General features: G+C 53.4%; 1 protein-coding gene across 11 annotated transcripts in view; it reads right to left on the bottom strand.

Annotated features, from left to right (window-relative positions):
• The window catches only part of Dnm1 (dynamin 1), a 44,737-nt gene extending 28,735 nt beyond the window's left edge, over positions 1-16,002 (bottom strand). For 10 of the 11 annotated variants that reach the window (XM_042681207.1, XM_042681209.1, XM_042681208.1 and 7 more), the window contains exons 1-3: positions 15,725-15,962; positions 615-688; positions 207-356 (exon numbers count right to left, since the gene is read on the bottom strand). In XM_042681207.1, coding sequence (XP_042537141.1) covers positions 207-356; positions 615-688; positions 15,725-15,885 — 385 coding nt within the window. In that variant the 5' untranslated portion in view covers positions 15,886-15,962. Of the gene's footprint in view, positions 1-206; positions 357-614; positions 689-15,724 lie in introns of all 11 variants that reach the window. The other variant, XM_042681212.1, reaches the window with a different exon arrangement.
• Positions 16,003-22,030: the final 6,028 nt, after the last annotated feature.

The raw sequence follows: 22,030 nt of genomic DNA, 5'->3' as shown, positions 1-22,030 counted from the left end.
GACCGGGCCACAAGAGGCAGGACCAGGCAAATCATTTGGGCTAAAGCCGGGAGTGGGCGGGGCCACAAGGGGCGGAGCTTAAGGGAGGAGAGCGTAAGGGGAGGGGCCGCCTGTGGGCGGGGCCTTTTGGGCCCTGCGTGTGAGGCGGGCCCACCTGGCCCTAGAGGGCGTGGCTAGGGGAGGCCGGGGGCGGGGCCAGGCCTCACCATGTGGCGAGTAGACCCGCAGGTTGATGGGCACCGGCGAGATGCCCTTGTTGGTGCCCGTGACCCGGTCGGTCTCCGCCTCGATCTCCAGGCGCACCTCCTCGAAGTCGGTGAATTTCTTCCCCTTGCAGTGCAGGAACTCGGCATATTCTTTCCAAAAAGCCGGCAGGGGGAGTACATCAAGCCCGGAACCCTACCCGAGTCCCATCTCTCACCCACAGTAGACCCCTCCTCCAAACACAATAACCCATGCCTCCTTTATGGCCTTTTAGCCCCACTGGACACATGTGGAATCAAGGCCCAAACGGGAGACCATGCCCTTATGGAGTCGCTCAGCAAGCCACTTCCTCCTTGGAGAAGTGGTGGGGTCCTGGAGAGGCCAAACCACACTGCTTGAAGCCCACGTACCTGTGGTAGAATTAACCAGCTGCAGGACCAGAGGGCGTCGGGTGACGATGCCAGATCCTCGGGGCAAGAAGTCCCTGCAACAAGTTAGGAGGTCAGGGAGGGTCCGTGAAGGGGAACTCTTTCCCGTGCAGGAGTACCTGTCCACCATCGGGAGGGCAATGCAGGCACCTTCCCAGATAATTAAGGAGAGATGACAGCCCAGAAAGGTGAAACACTCTCCCCTTGGATAAATAAAAGCACAGAATTTAATGTATCTAAGCTGATAGGAGAGGAGATCAGCTGGATGCTGGTGGTTCACATCTGTAATCCTAGTTACTCAGGGGGCTGAGATCTGAGGACTAGGGTTTGAAGCCAGTCCAGGCAGGAAAGTCCGTGAGACTCTTATCTCCAATTAATCATAGAAAAAGCACTGTTGTAGTTCAAGTGGTAGCGTGCTAGCTATGAGCAAAAGGAGCTTAGGGACAGTGCCCAGGCCCAGAGTTCAAGGCCCAGGACTGGCAAAGCAGGGGGAGGAAGAGGGGAGGTGTGGGGGGGGGGGGGAGAGACTAGATCAACCCCCTGTGTATCTCTCAGTCAACTGGAAGTCCCTGCCCAACCTAGTTCCTGTGATTCTTCCCAGGAGAACCTGAGGCATAGGGTGGCTGGTGGCCACTGTAGAGAAGGCAGCATCTCCCTCCCACCCCCTCCCCAAACCCCATTTAGCTGGGGTTGTGGCTGTGGTGGATGGGAGTAGGCGAAGAGAACTGAGGGTTCTTCAGTGCCCACTGCATGCCAGCTGCCTTGTGGGTGGTGTCCCATTTTCAGCCTCAGGGAGTAGGGTGCCTTTACATTCCCATTTTACAGATAGGAAACTGGAGATGGTCAAGTTGTACAGGTTGTGTTTAGCAACACAGACTCTCCAGATTCAGGTCTGTCTGTGACTGCTTCCCATCTTTAGTCCCCCATAGGCCCTGTCCCTTTTGAAGGACTGAGGAGTTCCCAAACCACCCCAGATACCTGCTTGTGCTGATGTCAACTTCAACTGTCTTTTTGGGAACTCTTGAGAGAGCCAATCTCTGTCCTGTCAGCTCTTCTTGTTCCCCTAACCATCACGGCCTCCTCCCCAGGCTGACACAAGGGCGGAGGCCTCTCTAGGGATCAGGCTGTTAGACTCACAGTCATGGGATCTCCAGGACCCAGAAAATGGAGAAGCAGGACAGAGCCTGAAGGACCATAGAGATTCCAGCCAGCAGTCTCCTTCTTGGAAAGGATCATGGGCTCCTCTGTCACGCTCAGACTGGTCCCAGACTGAGCCAGAGGAAGACCCAGGCCTCCAGCCCCCAGCCTAAAGTCTGACCCAGACTCAAAAAGCTTCCTGCAAGGCAGGTGCTGGTAGTTCACACCTGTAATCCTAGCTTCTCAGGAGGCTGAGAACTGAGAAGCAGATCTTCTTCTGTCAGCCCAGGAAGAAAAAAAAATTGGTGAGACTCTCCAATTAGCCAGCAAAAGGCCGGAAATGGAGCTGTGACTCAAGTGGTACCGTGCCAGCCTTGAGAAAAAAGCCAAGTGAGAATGTGAGGTCCTGAGTTTAAGCCACAGTACTGGCACAGACAGACAGACAGACAGACAGACATGCACACACAGACACACAGACACACACACACACACACACACACACACACACACACAGAGTTTTCCTGCACTCAAAGCTGTGGGACAGAAGGTCCAGGGACAACAGTTAGGCCCCAGGACTCCCAGATTCAAGGCTTTCTTTGGGCCCTGCTACTCCAGGGAGAGCAAAGAATGCTCCAGAAGATGCAGAAGAGGTAGGAGGGCATTGCTATAATAGTGAGAGGTGGAAAATGTATCCATTAATTCTTTCCACTATCAGTCAAGTACTTTCCTTCTGGTTACTCTGGGAGCTACAGAAGGGCAGGGCCTTGCTTCAGTGCTTAGCACTCGCCTACATTCTGAGGGAATCCTAAGTCCTCAAACTGTGTCCTGTATGGAGATGATCATTTTACAGATGAAGTCACTGAAGATCAGAGACAAGTGACTCACTCAAGGTCACACAGCAGACCCAGGGCTCACCTAAGAATGTTTGGTTCTTCTGGTTGTTTTTTTGTATGTTTTTAATACTGGTCCTGGGGCTTTAACTCAAAATCTGGACACTGTCCCTGAGCTTCTTTTGCTCAATGCTATAGCACTCTACCTCTTGAGCCAAAATTCCACTTCTGGCTTTTTCCCCCCTTCCCTCCCTTCCTCCCTCCCTTCCTTTTTTCTTTTGGTATCTAATTGGAGATAAGAGTCTCATGGATTTTCCTGCCCATGCTGTTTTTGAACCTCAATCCCCAGATCCTAGCCTCCTAAGCAGCTAGGATTATAGGTGTGAGCTACTGGTACCTGGCCTTTTTTTTTTCTCTCTCTCTGCTGGTCCTGGGGCTTGAACTCTGAGCCTGGGTGCTATCCCTGAGCTTCTTTTTGCTCAAGGCTAGCGCTCTATCACTTGAGCTACAGTGTCACTCTAGCTTTTTTGATAGTTTATTGCATATAAAAGCCTCATGGACTTTCCTGCCCAGCTGGCTTCGAACTGCAAACCTCAGATCTCAGTTTCCTGAGTAGCTAGGATTACAGGCGTGAGCCATAGGCACCCAGCTTGTTTTATTTTTATTTAATTTAGGGTGTGAGAGAAGAAGGTTGTGGGGCCTGAACTCTGGGCCTGGGCTCTGTCCTTCAGCTCAAGGCTAGTGCTCTACCACTTAAGTCACAGCGCCACTTCCGCCTTTTTCTGCTTATGTAGTGCTGAGGAATGGAACCCAGGGCCTCATGCATGCAAGGCAAGCACTCTACCACTGAGCCACCTTCCCAGCCCGTTTGTTTTTACAGACAGGCTCTATGCCTCTGAATTAAAATCCCAGGCTAGCCTCCAATTCAGGTTTTGGTTTGTTTTTGTTGTTGTTTTTTTGTCAGTTGTGGGGTTTGAACTCTGGGCCTGGGTGTTGTCCCTCAGCTCTTCAGCTCAAAGCTAGTGCTTTACCACTTAAGCCACAGCACCACTTAGTTTTCTGGTGGTTTATTGGAGATAAAGAGTCACAGAGTTTCCTGTGTGGGCTGGATTTGAACTGTGATCCTCAGATCTCAGCCTCCTGAGTCTAGGATTACAGGCATGAGCCACAGACGTCTGGCTTCCAATTCGGCTTTGAACTCATGATCCTCACCTCAGCCTCCCATGTGCTGGGATTATACAAGTGTGTGTGCCATCATGCCCAGCTTTTTGTTTGTCCATTTTGCAGTGCTAAGTTTTGAAACCAGGGCCTATGCTAAGTAAGCCCTCTACCACTGAGCTACATTTCCAACTCCAGAGCTTGGGCTCTGGATCCCAGAGCCTAAAAACTTCCCTATTCAACTGTGCCACCTCCCAAGCCTGAGGAGCCAGACATGGGTTTTTTATGTAATTTAATTCAATCCGGTCTGTGCCAGGCCCTGTGCTGGGCTGTGAGGACGGAAGGGGATGAGTCAGACAGTTCTCCACCCGAGGCCCTCTGTGTGGTGGGAGAGACAGACAAGTAAACAGATACTGCAATGCAGCGTAGAGAGGGCCTGACAGCACAGCAGGAGAGGATTCACTGGGCGGAGACTTTCTGTCTCTAGCTCTCCTATCCTTTGGTCAGTGACTTCTTGGGGTATGGTCTCCAAGTTCTGAGGGTCCCCCGAGCTGTGGAGATAGAACATCTGTTCTTGTAGAAGCTCCCTCCAGTGGGCATGGGGGCTTGGATCCACCCTCTTCCCTACCAACTCCTGGACAAGCGAAACCATAGCAACTACTGTTGCCATGGAAACTGTAGGACTTCTGGGATGGCTGGGACTCCCTCGCCCCACCCCATGCAGAGACATGGACCTTTCCTGAAGTTCTTTTCTGCAAGGCCTTTCTCTGAGCAGATGTGCCCACTCAGACCTGGTGGGCTTGAGAGGAAGGGTCTCGAAGGTGCCAGGCAGAGGGTGTGGGAAGCTCAGGGCTGGAGAGTGCTGGGTGGTCAGGGGCCTGGGACAGCTTAGCATAGTCACTGCCTCCCTGTGGCTGCTTCAATGACAAGCACTTAGTCTGGTGCTAGTGGCTCACAACTGTAATCCTGGCTACTCAGAGGCGGAGATCTGAGGATTCTGGTTCGAAGCCAGCTCGGGCAGGAAAGTCTGTGAGACTATTCTTTTTTTTTTTTGTCGGTTGTGGGGCTTGAACTCTGGGCTTGGGTGCTGTCCCTGCGCTCTTCAGCTCAAGATGAGCGCTCTACCACTTGAGCCACAACGCCACTCCCAGTTTTCCAGTGGTTTATTGGAGATAAGAGTCTCACGGACTTTCCTGCCTGGACTGGCTTTGAAACGTGATCCTCAGATCTCAGCCTCCTGAGTAGCTAGGATTATAGGTGTGAGCCACCGGCACCCCGCTTGTGAGACTATTCTTATTTCCAGTTACCCACCAAAAAGCCAGACGTAGAGCTATGGATCAAGTGGGAAAGCACCAGCTTTGGGGTAAAAGCTAAGACTTGGGGCCCATGATTCAGGGCTCAAGCCCTGAGTCTAAGCCCCAATTCCAGCACAAAAAAGAAACAAAGCAAAAAAATAAGTACTTATGTGCTGTTGAGATGCGAAGGCAAGGCCATGTCAGAGGCAGTCTCTCCTAGAACCACGCTGAAATGTGATTGTAATAATAGTCACTGACTTGGTAGTGAGAAGCCACTAGCCCTGGGTTCAAATCCTACAACCTTCCTTTCCCTACTTGCTGCCCCAAGACCATTCTTTTACTCTAAGCTGCCAACACGTTTGCTTTAACTGGGAGCTGTATGAACCAGGGCCCCCCCCCCACACACACACACACATACACACTGTACAGCAAGGGCAGATCCCATGTCTGGGGCGCCACAGCTGCACATCCCCTAGAGGGGGCTGCTGAGGGCTGTCCCTGCTTCTTAGCCTCCTCTAGGGGCACCCCACATTCAGCCAGGAATCCAAAACCCCATACTTTCATTGGGGCCTCAACTGAATCTCGGGATTCTGACTGTGAAACCATGAAGGAATGAGGGAAACTGAGGAACAGAAGCTTAGAGACCATCACAGCCCCCACCGATCACTTGTCCAGAAAGAAGTCCAGAGCCCAGGGAGCTCAGAGGGCAGCGGTGATGGGAGAGGTGGCAGCCCAGAACCCAGGAGGCTCCCTAGACAGACGGTAGACAGAATGCTGGACTAGCACATAGTATGGCTACACAGCGGCCATGCGCAGTATGTGCTCAGTCAATGCTGAAAGGCAGGATCGTGGCTGCAGTTCCAGGCTCTTCCCCTCATAGGGACACAGGCCCACTTCAGCATTCTGTTAAAGGCTAACAGATCCTCAGGGGGATGCAGGCCTGAGCCTGCCCACCTCCGGCCAGTGCCACCCCTGTACCTCCTTCCCAGCTCCTGCTCAGGCAGAGGGAGGGCAGAGCAGGTGCTTAAGACAAAATGTGCCGGGCCCACCAGCCTCGGTGGCCATGCGCTGAGTCCCAGTGTGGGGCAGATGGTAACTCGCCAGATCTTCCCCACTCATCTTAAGCAGATGGTAGTTCCCTCAGGGAGGCCTGGCTTTGCCATCTGCAGAGACACCTTCAGACCTGAGCTCAGAGAAGACAAAATAAACACATCCCAGGATCTCCACTGCCACCCACTCCCGGGGAGGAGGGCCTACCAAAGGGCTGAAGTGACCCCATCTCTACTCTAGGACCCAAGAGCTCAGGGGCCCTGCTGGATACAAATGATGTCAATAAACAATGCGCTTGGTTTGATGTGTGGCAAGCAGCAGTCATATTTATTTATTTATTTTAGTGCTGGTCTTGGGGCTTGAACTCAGGACCTGGGTGCTGGACTTTAAGGTGTTTTTTGTTTTTTTTTTTTGGGGTCCGGTCATGGGGCCTGAACTCTGGGCCTGGGCTGTCCCTCAGCTTTTCAGCTCAAGGGTAGCGCTCTACCACTTGAGCCACAGCGCCACTTCCAGCTTTTTTCTTTTTGCTTATGTGGTGCTGAGGAATCGAACCCAGGGCTTTGAGCATGCAAGGCAAGCGCTCTACCACTGAGCCACCTTCCCAGCCCAACTTTAAGGTGTTTTACTCAAGGCTGGCACTCTATTCTGTGAGTTACAACTCCACTTCTGGCTTTATGCTGGTTAATTGGAGATACGAAGTCTACAGACTTTCCTGCTGTGGCTGGTTTCAAATCTCAATTCTCAGATCTCAGCTTCATGAGTAGCTAGGATTACAGGCATAGGCACTGGCTCCCAGCTAACAGGGGTCATTCTTTCATCCCCTGTTATCTTGGACTCTGATGTCACAGAGGCCTGGCACTAAATGCCAGAGATACCACTTCAAGTATGTGGCACTTGAGCCTCAGCTTCCACAATCACGGATGGCTGGGAGGCTTATCCAAGTTGATGTCTGAACAAACGGGTTAACAGTACCATACTGAACATGGGGGAACTGCAGGCTAGATTGTCCTTGGGCAATGAAGCCAAGATTAGGAGTTGGAAGAGGGGCATCCAGGTGGCTGGCCGGAAGAGTAGGGATGGGCCTGGGTATTTCAGGCCAAACAGAGCCCCTGGAATCAGTGGAAGGCAGGGCTGGTGGGCTCTAAGATGGCCAAAGCAGTGAGCCCACTTTGAGGCTCACTTTGAGGGCATGGGAGTTAGTGGGCCAACAAATACAGAGGGAGGTGGTAAGGTAACAAGTCCCTCTCTGTTCCCGCTACCCCAGGAGATCTAAGGCAGCCCGCGTCACAGCTCATGAATTTTAAGCTGAGGTTTGGCCATTTCAGGGCAACGACGGCTGTTTTCAGTGTCCGTGGAGCAGGACTGGGTCTGATCTGTTCGCCACAGGCCAGCTTCACCTCTACCCAGCGGGAGCTAGCATGTGCCCTTCTCCAGGACTAGTAGAGTGCTCCCGTTCCCATTGCAGAGCATGGAATCTGAGATACAAGAAGAAAAGGTTCTTGTCCTAGGTCATCACGCAAGCTGGTGACAGGGCCAGGCTACCACAGAGGGTTCTGGACTCTAAGCCCCGTGTTCCCTCCTCAGTAACAGAATGACAGAGAAACTGTCACCTCTCCCCCTCCTTGTTCTTGCAACTTCCTTCTTTTCCTCCTTCCCACCTTCCTTTCCTTCATCTTTATCCTCCCCTTCAAGGGTTGATCACATTTTCAAAGTGGATATAGATAACCAGGCAGCAGTAGCTCACTCCTATAATCCTGGCTACTCAGGAGGCTGAGATCTGAGGAGCAAGGTTTGAAGCCAGCCGGGGCAGGAAAGTTGATGAGACTCTGACCTCCAATTAAAAAAGAGCTGTGGCTCAAGTGGTAAATCACCAGCTTTGAGCAAAAGAAGCAAAAGGACAGGCTCTGAGTTCAAGCCCCGGCACTGGCACACAGATGCAAAGAACAAGATCATTTGCTCTGTAGCTGAAAACAATTCACAAGATACATAAAATATTCAAAAAATAAAACCAACCATTAACACTTGGGAACAACCGTTGCAAACATATTTTTTTTCCCTTGAACTCAGGGCCTGGGCACTATCCCTGAGCTTCTTTTTGCTCAAGACTGGCACTCTGCCACTTGAACCAATGTGCTACTTCCAACTTTTCCTGTGTATGTGGTACTGAGGAATCGAACCCAGGGCTTCATACATGCTAGGCAAGCACTCTACCACAAGCCACATTCCCAACTCTGTAATCTTTTGAATAATAGTAATCATGGCTAATGCTGCTCAATTGCTGACTGCTGGGCCTTGAACATCTGTATCCTTCTGGGTGTCTTCCTGTGGTGATGGAAATGCTCTAAAATTAGCTCATGGTGATGGTTGCAGAATTCTGTAAATATGCTACAAATCACTGGATTGTGCAACTAAAATGGGTGAAATTTATGATACACAAATTACACCACAAAAAAAAAAGCCATTTAAAAAAGTTCTGTCCAAGCCAGGTGCCAGTGGCTCATGCCTGTAATTCTAGCTTCTCAGGAGGCTGAGATCTGAGAATCATAGTTCAAAGCCAGCCTGGGCAGGAAAGTCCGTGAGACTCTTATCTTCAATTAACCACCAGAAAACTGGAAGTAGCACTGTGGCTCAAGTGGTAGAGCACTAGCCTTGAGCTGAAGAGCGCAGGGACAGCGCTCAGGCCCAGAGTTCAAGCCCCACAACCGACAAAAAAAATAAAAAGCTCTGTCCTCTGGATTGACCCATGAGTGGTTTGTAAAGTTAATGGGATCCGTTCCCTTAACACCCAGGGGAAGAAACTGAGGCTCAGAGAGAGGAAGTCGTGTACCCCTAGGTGGGTGCCCATCCTTCCTAAGCTTAACTCACCTGTCAGCACCTCTGGGACATTTCCTGAAGTTGTTCAATATAGAGCTACACCAGATTCTTTCTTTCTTTCTTTCTCTCTCTCTCTCTCTTTCCTTTTCTTTTTTCCTGCCTAGGCTGGCTTTGAACCGAGATCCTCAGCAGATCCTTATCTCTTTATCACAGTTGCTTGATGAGGAGGCCCATCTCTTCCCCAAAAATCTGGCATGCTCTCAACCTCAGTTTCCCCACCTATGGTTACTAAGGGGAGGTACTGAGACCCTGGCTGTGAAGGTCTAACGCAGAGTGCCCACGGGTGCATGTACCTGCCATGTTCTTTATTTTTGCCAGTTCTGGAGCTTGAACTCTGGGCCTGAGCACTGTCCCTGGGCTTTGTGCTCAAGGCTAGTGGTTTACCACCTGAGCCACAGCTCCACTTCTGGCTTTTTGTGGTGAACTGAAGAGTCTTATGGACTTTCCTATCCGGACTGGCTCTGAACTGCAATCTTCAGGTCTCAGCCTCCTGAGTAGCTAGGGTTACAGGCGTGAGCTACAGGATGGGCCATCTTTGCGTGCTCCCTGGAGCTGGGAACTTAGGCAGGAAGTGAGCATGTGTTCACATGCTGCAACCCTCCCCACCCCCATCCTGGCCTCCTTTCTCTCGAGAAGACGAGATGCATCTGGGCCAGTGATAAAAGAATAACATGGCAATAAATAGATCAGATGTGAATGGTAACAGGGTTGAAACTGCTGACTGCCGGTCCTCAGCCCAAGGCAACAGGCCCCTTCCCCATCCAGGAACAAATGGAGGCCCATCCACATCTACCAGAGGAGTGATCATGGAAGGCATCCTGGAGGAGGTGTTGGCTGTTGAGAGGCTTGGAGGGAGGGCCAATGAAGGGGAGGGTTGACAAGGCAGGGGGGAGGATGGAGAAAACCAAGGATGATGTCACAGCCCCACCCCCAGGACAGGAGAGAGGCCTCCCCCATTTCTTCTACCACCTGCAGTCATTCAGGGAGGATTAGCTGGACTGGGTGACCCCGCCTCAAGGGGGGAAGTTCAGTTTTGAAGATAAGGGGTCCAGAAGGAAGAGGTTATACAGAGGGGAGGGGCTACAGAGAGTTCCCCACTGTTGGGCAGACAATGGATAGAGAGTAGTGCAGAGGTGGAGGTAGCTGCCTTGGTGATTGGGTCTGCAGGAGTTAGGGACTGGATTATAGGAGGGGAGGGGAGGTGGGTCCCAGGGCCTCAGAGACCATGCTGACACCTTCCAAACCTAGCATTTCTTTCCCGCGAGATGAGGGGAGAGGGCTAGGGAAAGGTCTGGTTCCTATCCTGCCTCTGATTCAACTGCTGTGTGACTTCAAGCAAGTGTCCTAGCCTCTCTGGGGCCTTTTCATCACCTGAAAACCTGGAACGATCATGTGCTCTTGCTGCCAGTGGCCTGTTGGCTTCAAGACAGCAGCAGTGGACCAGTCCCTGGGCTCAGGAAATGACAGAGCTGACCCTGGGCCTCTCACTTGATGGGTCCCTTGGGGCTCCCCCTGGCCCCATCATCTCCGTGGAGCAAGGGCCCCCATCCTCCCCTCTGCACTGCGCGGTCAGGATTCCCCCAGGGAATTCTCAGCCAACTTCCTGGGTCTCCCTCTTGTGAGCCAACTTTACTTCAGAGGGCAGCACAGGCCCACGGAGAGCCTTTCTGGGGCTATGGATGGAGCTGGGACGCTCATCTGGGGTGTCCACATGTGAATACCGATGAATCTGGAATCCTGCACTCAAAGCCAGCCTGGGGGTGGTGATAGGGGTGTTGGCTGGGGTGGGAGGGCAGAATGTATCGCACCTAGCAACCCGTCGCTTGAGGGATAGCTGGAATATTTACACATATGGCGTGTGGGCCTCCTGCCCACGCCAGACAAACACTTTGCCCATGCCAGCTTCCTCCCACCCCCAGGCCTGGCCATGTACCCACCCACCCGCCTCCCTCCCCGGGAGGGGTCTCCACTCGCTGACCCCAGCGAGAGCCTTGGGAAACTGGATTCTCCTGGCGCCAGGATCAGATGCTGTCTGCCAGGGTCACCTTTCATCCCCAGCTCTGGGCCTCAAGGAGAGGAGGGGCAGGCCAGGCTGGGGGATGGATGCTGGTCCCTGAGTACAGCCCAGGTGCATGCCGGGATGTGGCCCATGTGGTGGGTACATGCTCTGCCCACGAAGGCGAAGGTGTCTTGGAGGACAGGGGTGACACCTTCCCCACCTGCCGGTCTCAGCAATGGCCTCTGCTCCTTCCCATGGTGGCCACATTCAGCACTGGGTCGCACTTTGGCTTGTCCAAGTCCAGCCTTAGTAACACTGTGGGGGTGAGGGGCTTTTCTGACACTCCACCACACACCACACTCCTTCCTTCAATGCCAGGCTCCTCGGACCTGTCTAATGTCTGTCTGCAGCATCACCTGTGAGTTCCCAAGGCCGGGACGGATCTGGCTTGCTCAGTCTCGGCTGAATCTCCAGGACCTGGCACACAGGAAGTGCCAAGAACATGTCGGTGACTCCCTGGGCCTAGGATGCCTGTTTCCCTTACTCCTCTTTGGCCTCAGTCTTCAAATCTGAGAAATAAGATCACTAGCATGTATCTTGAAGCGTTCAGAGGTCAAAATAGAGGCATTTTGGGGGGGGGGGTGGGAACAGGGTATGCTGGTCCTAGGGCTTGAACTCAGGGCCTGGGTGCTGTCCTTGAGCTTTCTCACTCAAGGCTAGCACTCTACCACTTCCAGATTTTCGGTAATTAATGGGAGATTCATTACCAGGAGAGTCTCAGGGATTTGCCTGCTTTGAACTGAGATCCTCAGATCTCAGCTCCCTGAGTAGCTAGGATTACAGGTGTGAACCGCAGGTGCTCAAAAGCATAGTGTTGACTAGTAAGGAGTGGGCTGTGGCCCTCAGACAGAGAAAGGGTCAGGGACCATGCTAGAGCTAAGTTCATGAGGAGATGTGGGCAGCCAGGGAGGCTGTGGGGCTGGGTGGGAGGTGAAGAGCATGAGGGGGAAAATAGCATTAACCTAAGCCTGTCTCCCAGGATGCCCCTTGGGCTGGGAGCACAGGCTTCCTCTGGGGTCTCCAGCCCCATGGTGGATGGAGTGCCCCCTCCGTCCATCAATACCATCCTACAGGCTTGGCAGAAGGACTGGCATGCCCTCCAGCCCAGAGCTGAAGGAATGTGCTCAGAGCTCTGCTTTGTCCCTACAGGGGTGGCCTCGTGTGCCTCTCTCAGACCCCAAGGCCAGGGGGCTCATCTGCCAGCGCCCGCCTGTCAGCCGCTCTGGGCCCTGGAGGAGCGCTGGGGGAGAGGACATGGGGCAGGGGCTGGAGGGCAGAGCAGAGGGCCAGCAGGAGGCCCCTTTGGCCAAGGGCACCAAGCATCTGTTCAGGAAATGGGAGGAGTTATGGGGTCATGAACACTCCTCCATCTACACCTACCCCAAGGTGATCTCATTTCTCATGGTTAGCATCCCGTGTCTATACTGACAGCTTCCAAATTTATATTTCCAGCCCACATGGACACGTCTAACGGGCACCTCAGGCTCAAGTCCTCCGCCATCCTCCAGATCGGCCCCTCCCAGGTGCTAATGTCAACTCCCGAAGCGGGAGCTCCCCTCCCCGCTCCGCATCCATGTACCAGCAGCACTGCCTCCAGCCAGGGCTGCAGCCCCAGCCTGGGCCCTGCGGCCCCGGGCTGGCAGCCTCCCTGGCGCTCTCCAAGTCATACACTGGCAAATACCAGCTAGAGTCACTCCATTACTAAAAAGCATAAGTAAAAATGGCAGACACTGGGAGCTCAGGCCTGTAATCCAAGCTACATAGAAGCTGACATGTGAGGATTGCAGTTCAAAGCCAGCCCAGGTAGGAAAGTCCATGGGACTCTTAACTCCAATTAACCAGCAGAAAGCTGGAAGAGGAGCTATGGCTCAAGTGGCAGACTGCTAGCCTTGACCATAAAAAGCTTAGGGACAGCATCTAGATCCTGAGTTCAAGTCCCAGAAACCAGCACATGCACATACGCACAAACACACTAATAATGAAAATAAACCCCAGCTCCCGATCGTGGTCAAAGGGCTTTGCAGTCTAGCTCTGGCCTGCCATTACCATCCCGTCTCACCTGGCTGGGTAAATGCCAGCCATCGTGGAGCGTCTCTGCTTCAAACCACATCAAATTGCTTCCTTTCCCCAGGGCCTTTGCATCTGCTGTTCCCTGGCCTGGAATTCTCCTCCCTCAGCTGCTCAACACATGGAGGGTCATTTGCTCAGTCCTTCTAGGTGCCGCTTCCTTCTAGAAACCTCCTCTGTCCTCCCTGTGGAAAGCAGCCCTACCCGACATAGCCACGCCCTCCAGCCGGCTCAGTTTCTCCCTCTGGAAGGCAGAACATTGGATTTTCCACCACAGTACCCCCAGAGTGAGTCACTGTGAGCTCCTCACTAACGTCTGCTATATGACTAGATGGCTGTTTTCCCTTCCGTGAAAGGGGCCTGAAGAAACCGCATAGATCCAGGCAAGTCCTAGCAGGGTCCTGGGCAGCTACTGGACCACCTGGATGCCAGCGCCGGTACTGGGTTTTGGTCTGGGCCGGATTAGCCTATTTCTTCTGCTGCACTTTCCACTTCCTCTCCATGGGGGGTTGGCTCCCAGGAAGCCCCAGGAGGCAGGGTTGCTGTCACCATGATCACAGGCCTGGGGACCCAGCCCTAGGTAAGAGAGAAGGCAGGCAGGGCTGGGGGGGGTGGGGGGGAGCTCTGTGTCTCAGTTTCCCCTGTCCAGTCCTAGCCTCTTCCCTAGCTTTCCAGCCCTGCTCTTCCACACCCTCCTGCTGGGATGGTAGTCAAGGACATTGGGGTGCAGAGAGCAACAGCAGGACCCCCATCTCCTGACACAGAGTCCACAGCTTGCTCTGACAAGCAAAGAGCCATGAAAACTGGCCAGGCACCAGAGACCCGCAGCCTAATGGACTACCAAGCCTCCTCCCACGTGCTTACCAAACGCTTCCAGGAAGGGAAGGCAAGACAGATGTCAGAGTTCCCAACTCCACAGATGGGGAAAATGGAGGTGGCCACATCACACGCTCCCCAGGCTCTCAGAGGCCAGGCCTGGCCAAGGTCGGGAGCCAGGGCTGTGGAGTCTTGTCAGGTGCTGCCCTTCCCAAATGCATGACCTTGGACAGGTCCTGTAACCTCAGGAGGGCCTCAGTTTCCTCATCTGTAGGGTGGGTATCCTAAGTACCTGTCTGTAGGGGGCTGCAGTGAGCCTGTGCTTGGTAGATAGGAGCAGTCTGTGTATGCCTCTGTCTGCAGGGTCCCTTCCACCCCTGACTGCTGCGCCCCGGGGCAGGGGTCCATCCCAGAGTCGCAACTTGCTCCTATCTCTGCAGCCTGGAGTCTTGTGATCAGCCAGGGGCTCTGCGGGAGCCGGGAGCCTCCCTTTCTGCTGACCAGATGGGCCCGGCCGCCCCCACAGCGGCTTGCCACATCCACTCGAGTCCTCTTCCCCCACCTGGGGGTGCTTGGCTGTAGGCTTCCTAGGACATGGGGGGGGGGGAGGGCAGAAAGCGGGAACAGCCATCCAGTCCAACTGTCCGTGTGAGACCCGGGGACACGGAGGCTCCTCGAAGGCAAGTGACTTTGAGGTTTGACACCAACCTGGCTGGTACCCAGGATGTCACCCCGCCCCCAACTGCAGCCCCTCAGAGGGGAGGGGCCGGCCTCCCCCTCCACAGGCCGGTCACCTCCTTAGCCCTGAAGGTCACCGTGCCTGGAGAGGTGAGGGCGGGAGGGAGGTGATGCGGGCGAGGTCACGGTCACACTGTCACCCCCCGGCCTCCTCCCTCGTCCCGCGCGGCCCCCTCCCTCCTGCGGCCCCCGCCGGGCCTCGCGATCCTTCTCAGAAAAAAACCCCAGCTCCCGGTGCCGGGCTTTTCCCGGGGGTAGCCTGGGGGTCAGGACCCCTCCCGGCCCAGGACCTCTTTGTCTCAGGGCCGGCTCCCTCCGCGGCCACCGGGCCCTCCCAGCGCCTTGTGGGATCAGGGGCGGGAGAGGGGGGGGATTAGGTTCTGCAAATGGCTCCCCCCCCCCGTCTCCGCCATCCTCCCCGTCTTAGTCATCCCTCCCTGCGCCGCCGTCTCCCTCTGCGGGGCCGAGGGGAGCGCGACCCCGACGGGCGCCCCCCGCCCGGGGAGGCGGCGAGGCCGGCGGCTCAGAAAAGGATCAGACGTGTTTTTTTCTCCCCCTCCCCCTCCCCCGCAGCCCGCGCCTCCCCCTCCGCGCGCTGCGCACGGCTGGCGGCGGGAGCCGCAGAGGTGTGTGCGGGGCGGGGGGGGGGGGGGCCGGTCCCCGACGCCCCCGGCTGTGTCCGCTCACGGGGCCGGGGAGGGGAGGGCGGTTCACCGTCACGACCCAGGACGGCCGAGGGGACGGGGGCTGGAGGGAGGGGGGCACTGCGCCCCGGGGTGCTGCCCGCCCCGCGCCAGCCCCGGGGCCGCAGGGCGCTGCGCGGCGCCCTCGGTGCCCATCCTGGGGGCGGGGGTCTCCCGCCCGGGCGCTGTCGGCTTCGCCCCGGGACGGGGCGGAGGAGGGGGCGTGATTCGGAGGCTCGACCGCGTCAGCAGCCTAGCGGGGGGGGGGGGGCGCTGCCGCCCCCGGGGCTCGGGGGGGGCGCGCGGTCCGCGGGGCTGGGAGGTCGCGGCGCCGTCCGGCCCGCGCACCGGGGGGTCCCGGCTCCGGGGGGCGCGCCGCTCCTACCTGCCTACGAAATTCTCCAGCACCGAGCTCTTGCCGGCGCTCTGGCCGCCTACCACGGCGATCTGCGGCAGGTCGAGGTCCGCATTCTGGCCGATGGCGGAGAAGGCGTCCTGCAGCCGGTTGACCAGCGGGATGAGATCTTCCATGCCACGGTTACCCATGGCTGCGGCGTGCCCGGTGGGCTGCGATCCGGCCGCCGCTCCAGCTCCTGCTCCCGGCTCCGGCTTCACCGCCGCAGCCTCGCGCCCCGACTGCGTGCGCCGCGTTTCCCCCCCCCCCCCCCGCCCCTCGGGGATCCGAGCGGCGCGCTCCTCTCCGTCACCGCTAGAGGGCGTGCCCGTCCCCTGCGGATCGGTCACTGTGCGCAGGCGTCGCCCGGGGCCTCATGGGTGTTGTAGTTTTCTCCTTCTGCGGCTTTGGGGCGTTTTTACCAATGTGTAATAGTGGAAAAAGGGGTCGCGGATGCTATGCTGAAAATGCCATTTGTGCCAACAGACTGGATAGCACCCCACCACTGGATTTTGAGGTGCTAGCTGCCTCACTCCAACTTGCAGATAGGGAAACTGAAGCCACACTCCATCTCGCAGATAGGGAAACTGAGGCCTACAGAATGATCCAGCATCTCCCAAGGTCATAGTCTCTCTGCTGCTTCTACTCTAGGCTCTGACAACTAGCTAATCGCCAGCACATTCCTTCCTGCCTATGGGTCTCAGTTTCCTTGCTTCTAGAAGCAGAAAGAATTGATGGAACATTAATTCAACCAATACTTAGAAGGACTTAGTATAAACCAGGCCCCATCCTAAGCCTGGAAATACAACACTGAGCAAGACAGCCATGTTTTCCACCTTCATAGATCTTACCTACAGGTGGTGGGATGGACAGTAAATAATAGAAGCAGATAAATGGAATAGTAAAGGCAGAAATCATTTATAATAGGAGCAATGGAGGAAGTAAATGCTGTGAAGAGAGCTATCTGTGGGAGTGGAGAATCCAGTTGACCTGGGAGGAGTCAGGATTCTTAGGAGGAGTCAGTAAACTTAGAATCCAGTTAACCTGGGAGGAGTCAGGATTCTCTGATGAAGTAAACTTAGAAGGAGGCCTACATGAAGAGAAAGAGCTAGCCACAGGCAGAGTAAATGGCATGTGCAAAGGCCCTTCTTGGGAGAGTTGGAAGTTCTGCCCTAGAGAGTAGTAATCTTGGTTCTATCCCTCAAGATGGTGGTAAAATAGCAGGATTACAGTCCAGGATTCCTATAACCCTGCTCTGATATACATTTCATACCAAGAGGCCAAGGAGCCCCACACACAGCTGTCTGCCTCTGCATTGAAGGCATGAAGGCATCTAACTGCTAGTCCCCACAAGGAGGCCCAGGAGGGGAGATTTATGCTGTTTGGGAGTGAGCAGGCCATTTCCATGTCCACAGAACACAGCGGAGAGCAGAGTGGTAGCTTGAGTTGGAAAATGTTAATTTTTTACTCAGTGATTGCTTGCTTACTGAGCCAGGCCTAGAGACAAAGCAGTAAGGTACAATAGATGATGTCCTTACCTATGTGTGGCTTACAGTCTAAGAGGGACAGTATGCAAATAAGCCAATAAATATGACCCCACCAGTGTAGTGAGTACTGCCAAGGATGGGGGCATCACTCCTGTGTCCTGTGGAGAGCTGTCTGATAAGGTGACACTGGAGCAGACACTTGAGCAAATGAGCAAATGCCCCATGTGAGAGCCAACAAACCCTTTCCTGGGTAGCAGTTGAGTGTGAGATTGGGCCCTGACCTGGGCCTTGGCCAAGCTGTATGATCCAATCCTTTCAAGACTCTGAATCTCAGTCATCTAATCTTTTATATGTGCTCACACTGATACTGAGTCTTAAAATCAGGTGCTGTGCACTATCCCTTAGCTTTTTCAAGCATAAGGCTGGCACGCTACCACTTGAGCCACAGCTCTACTTTCAGCTTTTTGGTGGACAACTGGAGATAAGATTCTCATGGACTTTGCCTGTCCTGGCTGGCTTCAAACCAGGATCCTCATATCTCAGCCTCCTGAGGAGGTAGGATTACAGACAGCTTGATACATGCAGAGAAACCTGGAGAAAGGTGTGAAGTCAGGGAGGAAACAAACCCTGAAATTAACCTTGATAGCCTTTTCCCTGCTGAGTGTGGTAAGTGACAAGGGCAGGCTGCTTCAGAGAAGTCTGGTACAATGCCCCAAAGTCAACAAATTAAAATAAAGCCTTAAAAATGCCTTTGGAAAGCCAGGTGCCAATGGCTCAAGCCTGTAATCTTAGCTACTCAAGAAGTCGAGATCTGAGGATCATGGTTCAAAACCAGCCTGGGAAGGAAAGTTGGTGAGACTCTTATCTAATTAGCTACAAAAAGAAAGAAAGAAAAGAAAAGAAAGCTGGGAATAGAGCCACGGCTCAAGTGATAGAGTGCTAATCTTGAGAGAAAAAGCTCAGGGACAGCACCCAGAACCTGAGTTCAACCCCAGGACTGGCACTAAACAAACACACACAAAAATACCTTTGAGGGTGCTAGTAGAGTGCTAGCTCTGAGGCAAATAAACTAAAGGACAGTGCCCAAGCTACTGGCATGCACGCACACACACACACACACACACACACACAGGCTTTGAGAAATGGAGATGTGACTCAGCAGTAGATTACCTCCCTAACAAGTGCAAGGACCTGAATTCAAATCCTAGTGCAGCCAACAAACAAATAAATAAATAAATAAAAGGCTTTAAAGAGGATGAAGGATGAAAGAGTTACTAAGATTAAGTTACAGGGTTCCTTTTGCTATTGCTAGAACCAGACTTTGCAGGGGCAGAGACAGACTAGCTCTGCAGATCGCATGGTGTAAGGGGAAAATGTACCCGGCTGGGCCTGGGACAAGCTCACTGCAGAAAGCCTTCAGACCAGGCTGGGACATGCACAGTACCCTGCTCTACAAGGCTGGGGGCTGGGCACCAGGTTTCCTAAGAGTTTGGGGTATTGACGGTCCAGGCGTCTGTGCTGCTCCATCCTGCCGGGAGATGCATCCAGGAGCCTGGAAGGCCATGGATGCTCATGACGCTGATTGTGCCAGGGTGAGATTCTAAGCCAGACCTCCAGGTGTTCACGTCCTACCTCTGCCACTTTCTAACCTGAGATCTTGAGGATGGCAGTTCCCCATCCCCAGCCTCAGTTTCCCGTCTGTACAAGGGGGATAGCAATCAAACCTAACTCCTAGGATTATGTGAGGACTTGCTGGGGTTCTAATAATCTAGGTAAAACAATGGAGCGGCAAATAATTAAGAGCTGTCATTAGTGAGATTATAACCAGCATGACCAGTGCCAGACGCAGAGAATGCTTTAGCTTTATGCAGGTAGCACAGGGCATGGCTGGCTCTGGTGCTGAGGCTGTGGGAAGCCTGATACCCAGCAGAGATGGTTGAACTAAGGCGCTATGTCAGGCCCTGGGTCTGGGTCTGGGTCACCTCAGAAGGTGAGGAGGTCAACATGGCTGTGCCCATCCAGCTTGTCCCCACCCTGCCCTGTCTCTCTCGCCTCCATTTATTTATAGAAAGAGGCACAGGTGGGCGGCAGTCACTGGGAGCCACAGAGGAGGCCACGTGATAAACATATGGTCTTATAGTTTTCTCTGCCTGTTGCCTGATTTGGAGCTGTTGCTGGGTACAGCTTGTTCCTGGGAAGTCTGAACTGGGATGTCTGGTGGAGCCCACCTAGCTGTCTGCGTTACTGTACTGTGCTGGGTTCCCAGCTGGGCCCCATCTCTAGATAGGGATGGACACAGATGTCAAGGAAGGAAGAACTAGGAACATTAACTTGAGGATGGAGGATTGTAATTGCATCCTGGAATCACTCACTCATTAATTCCCTCATTCATTTAGTTCATCTTCACAGGAAACCATATGATGTACAAAGCTGAGCTAAATCCCGAGGTGGGGGTAACTCAGCAGCTGCTTTTTGCATGACAGTCAGGCTCCAGTGGCTTATGCCTATAGTAATCCTAGTTACTCAGAAAACAGATCTGAGGATCTTGAAGATCTCAGTTCAAAGCCAGCCCAGGCAGAAAAGTCCATGAGATTTTTTTTTTTTTTGGGGTCCAGTCGTGGGGCCTGTACTGTGGGCCTGGGCGCTGTCCCTCAGCTCTTCAGCTCAAGGCTAGCACTCTACCACTTGAGCCACAGTGCCACTTCCGGCTTTTTTCTTTTTGCTCATGTAGTGCTGAGGAATCGAACCCAGGGTCTCAGGCGTGTAAGGCAAGCGCTCTACTCCTGAGGCACCTTCCCAGCCCCGAGATTTTTTATTTCCAATTAACCAGCAGAAAGTTGAAGTGGACATGTGGCTCAAGTGATAGAACACTAGCCTTGAGTGGAATGCTGAACATAGCGACCTAGCCGGAAGGTATTGAACGGAAAAGCCAAACAAGAGTGTGAGGTCCAGACTTCAAGCCCCAGTGCTGGCACATACACAAAAGATTTCTCAGTATTCTAATCACCAGTGTGTGGCAACATCGTGAGAAGGGACAGTCAGAGTCCTGGAACAGAAACGAATAGGTGTGGATCTATATGCATGCGAGAATAGGAATGTGTGTAATGATAAAGAGGCCTGTAAAACCAGAGGTGATAAAAGAGGCCTCAACGTGGTTCAGCAGCCTCAGACTTCACTAAGAATGCTTAGAGATAGGGGTCTTCCCTTTCCCTTTAGTCTTTGGGGGAGTCTTTGCCTACAAGAGGTTGACTGAAGACACTTAGCCCCAACCAGAGAACCCAGAATGTATATCATCTAGGCGGTAGCATGACATCTTTTCTTTTTCTTTTTTCTTCCTTTTTTGTCAGCTGTTTGGCTTGAACTCTGGGCCTGGGCGCTGTCCTTGAGCTCTTCATCTCAAGGCTAGGACCCTACCACTTGAGCCTAAGTGCCACTTCTGGTTTTCTGCTGGTTTACTGGAGATAAAAATCTCACTGGTGGGCTAGGAAGGTGGCTCAGCAGTAGACTGCTTGCCCTTCATGCATGAGGCCCTATGTTCAATTCCTCAGCACCACATAAACAGAAAAAGCTGGAATTGGTGCTGCGGCTCAAGAGGTTGAGCATTAGCCTTGAGCTGAAGAACTGAGGGATAGCACCCAGGCCTAGAGTTCAAGCTCCAGGACCGATTAAAAAAAAAAAAAATCTCACAGGCTTCCTGCCAGGCTGGCTTTGAACCAAAATCCTCAGATCTCAGCCTCCTGAGTAGCTAGAATTACAGGCATGAGCCACTGGCGCCTGGCTGACATCTTTTCCTAAATGTTCACTCTCTCCCCATGATACAGTTATCCAAACTGATCACTGCAAATTAGGAACGTAAATAAAGAGAAATTGAACCCCTCCTCCTTGTAAAACCCCTCTCACATATTTATATTTCCCTGGGAATCAAAATGCATTTGCAGTTTTAGGATCTGTAGTGTTCCAGTCAACATGATTTCTTTGTTGTTGTTGGTTGTGGGGCTTGAACTCTGGACCTAGGCGTCCTCCCTCAGCTCTTTAGCTTTACCACTTGAGCCACAGTGCTACTTTCAGTTTTCTGGTGGTTAACTAGAGATAAAGAGTCTCACGGACTTTCCTGCCCAAGCTGGATTTGAACCACAATCCTCAGATCTCAGCCTCCTGAGTAGTTAGGATTATAATGTGAGCCACTGTCACCTGACTGTCAATGTGATTTCTGATGGCTGCTACACACAGATGCCATGGTTTATTTAGCTGTTCCCCTAAAGTTGCTTATTTTCCAAGCCGTTATTATCAATAAACAACCTGCTGGCTTTTAAGTCTTATTTCTCTACTTTGTCCTGGGCTGGATTCCTATCAGAGGATCAACCAGGGAGAGGTCAGATTGGCTCTAGAGGCTTGATTGATAGATCTGTACATTGCTTTTCAGAAAAATGAAGAGGCCCAGAAAGCTCTGAAGCCTTTGCCAGCACCTGCCTTATTTTTAGTGTTTTCACTTTGGCAATTTTACTAAGCTGGCTGCAAGCCAGCGCCAGTGCTAAGCATTATGTAATGTCATCTCACACCCCACTGGGAGGAGGACACCCCTTTTAGAGAGGAGGAAATGGCTGGGAGGGCTGTCCTGTCTCGCAGGGTTGCACAGGAGCCCTGATTCGGTCCCAGACTTCTCCCAGGCAGGTTCTCACAGGCAGGGTGCCCATCGGGGTGTCCCTGTGTTTCCACCTGGGTGATCACTACCCTCTCTTCCAGCGCCCACACCTCCCTTCTCACTCGTGCACTTGATTTCTGATCTGCAGAGCTGATGTTGCCACTCGTG

This window comes from Dipodomys spectabilis, unplaced genomic scaffold, assembly GCF_019054845.1.
Source record: "Dipodomys spectabilis isolate Male_0828 unplaced genomic scaffold, ASM1905484v1 ptg000067l, whole genome shotgun sequence".
Lineage (NCBI taxonomy): Eukaryota > Metazoa > Chordata > Mammalia > Rodentia > Heteromyidae > Dipodomys > Dipodomys spectabilis.
This window is presented reverse-complemented; position numbering and strand designations above follow the sequence as displayed.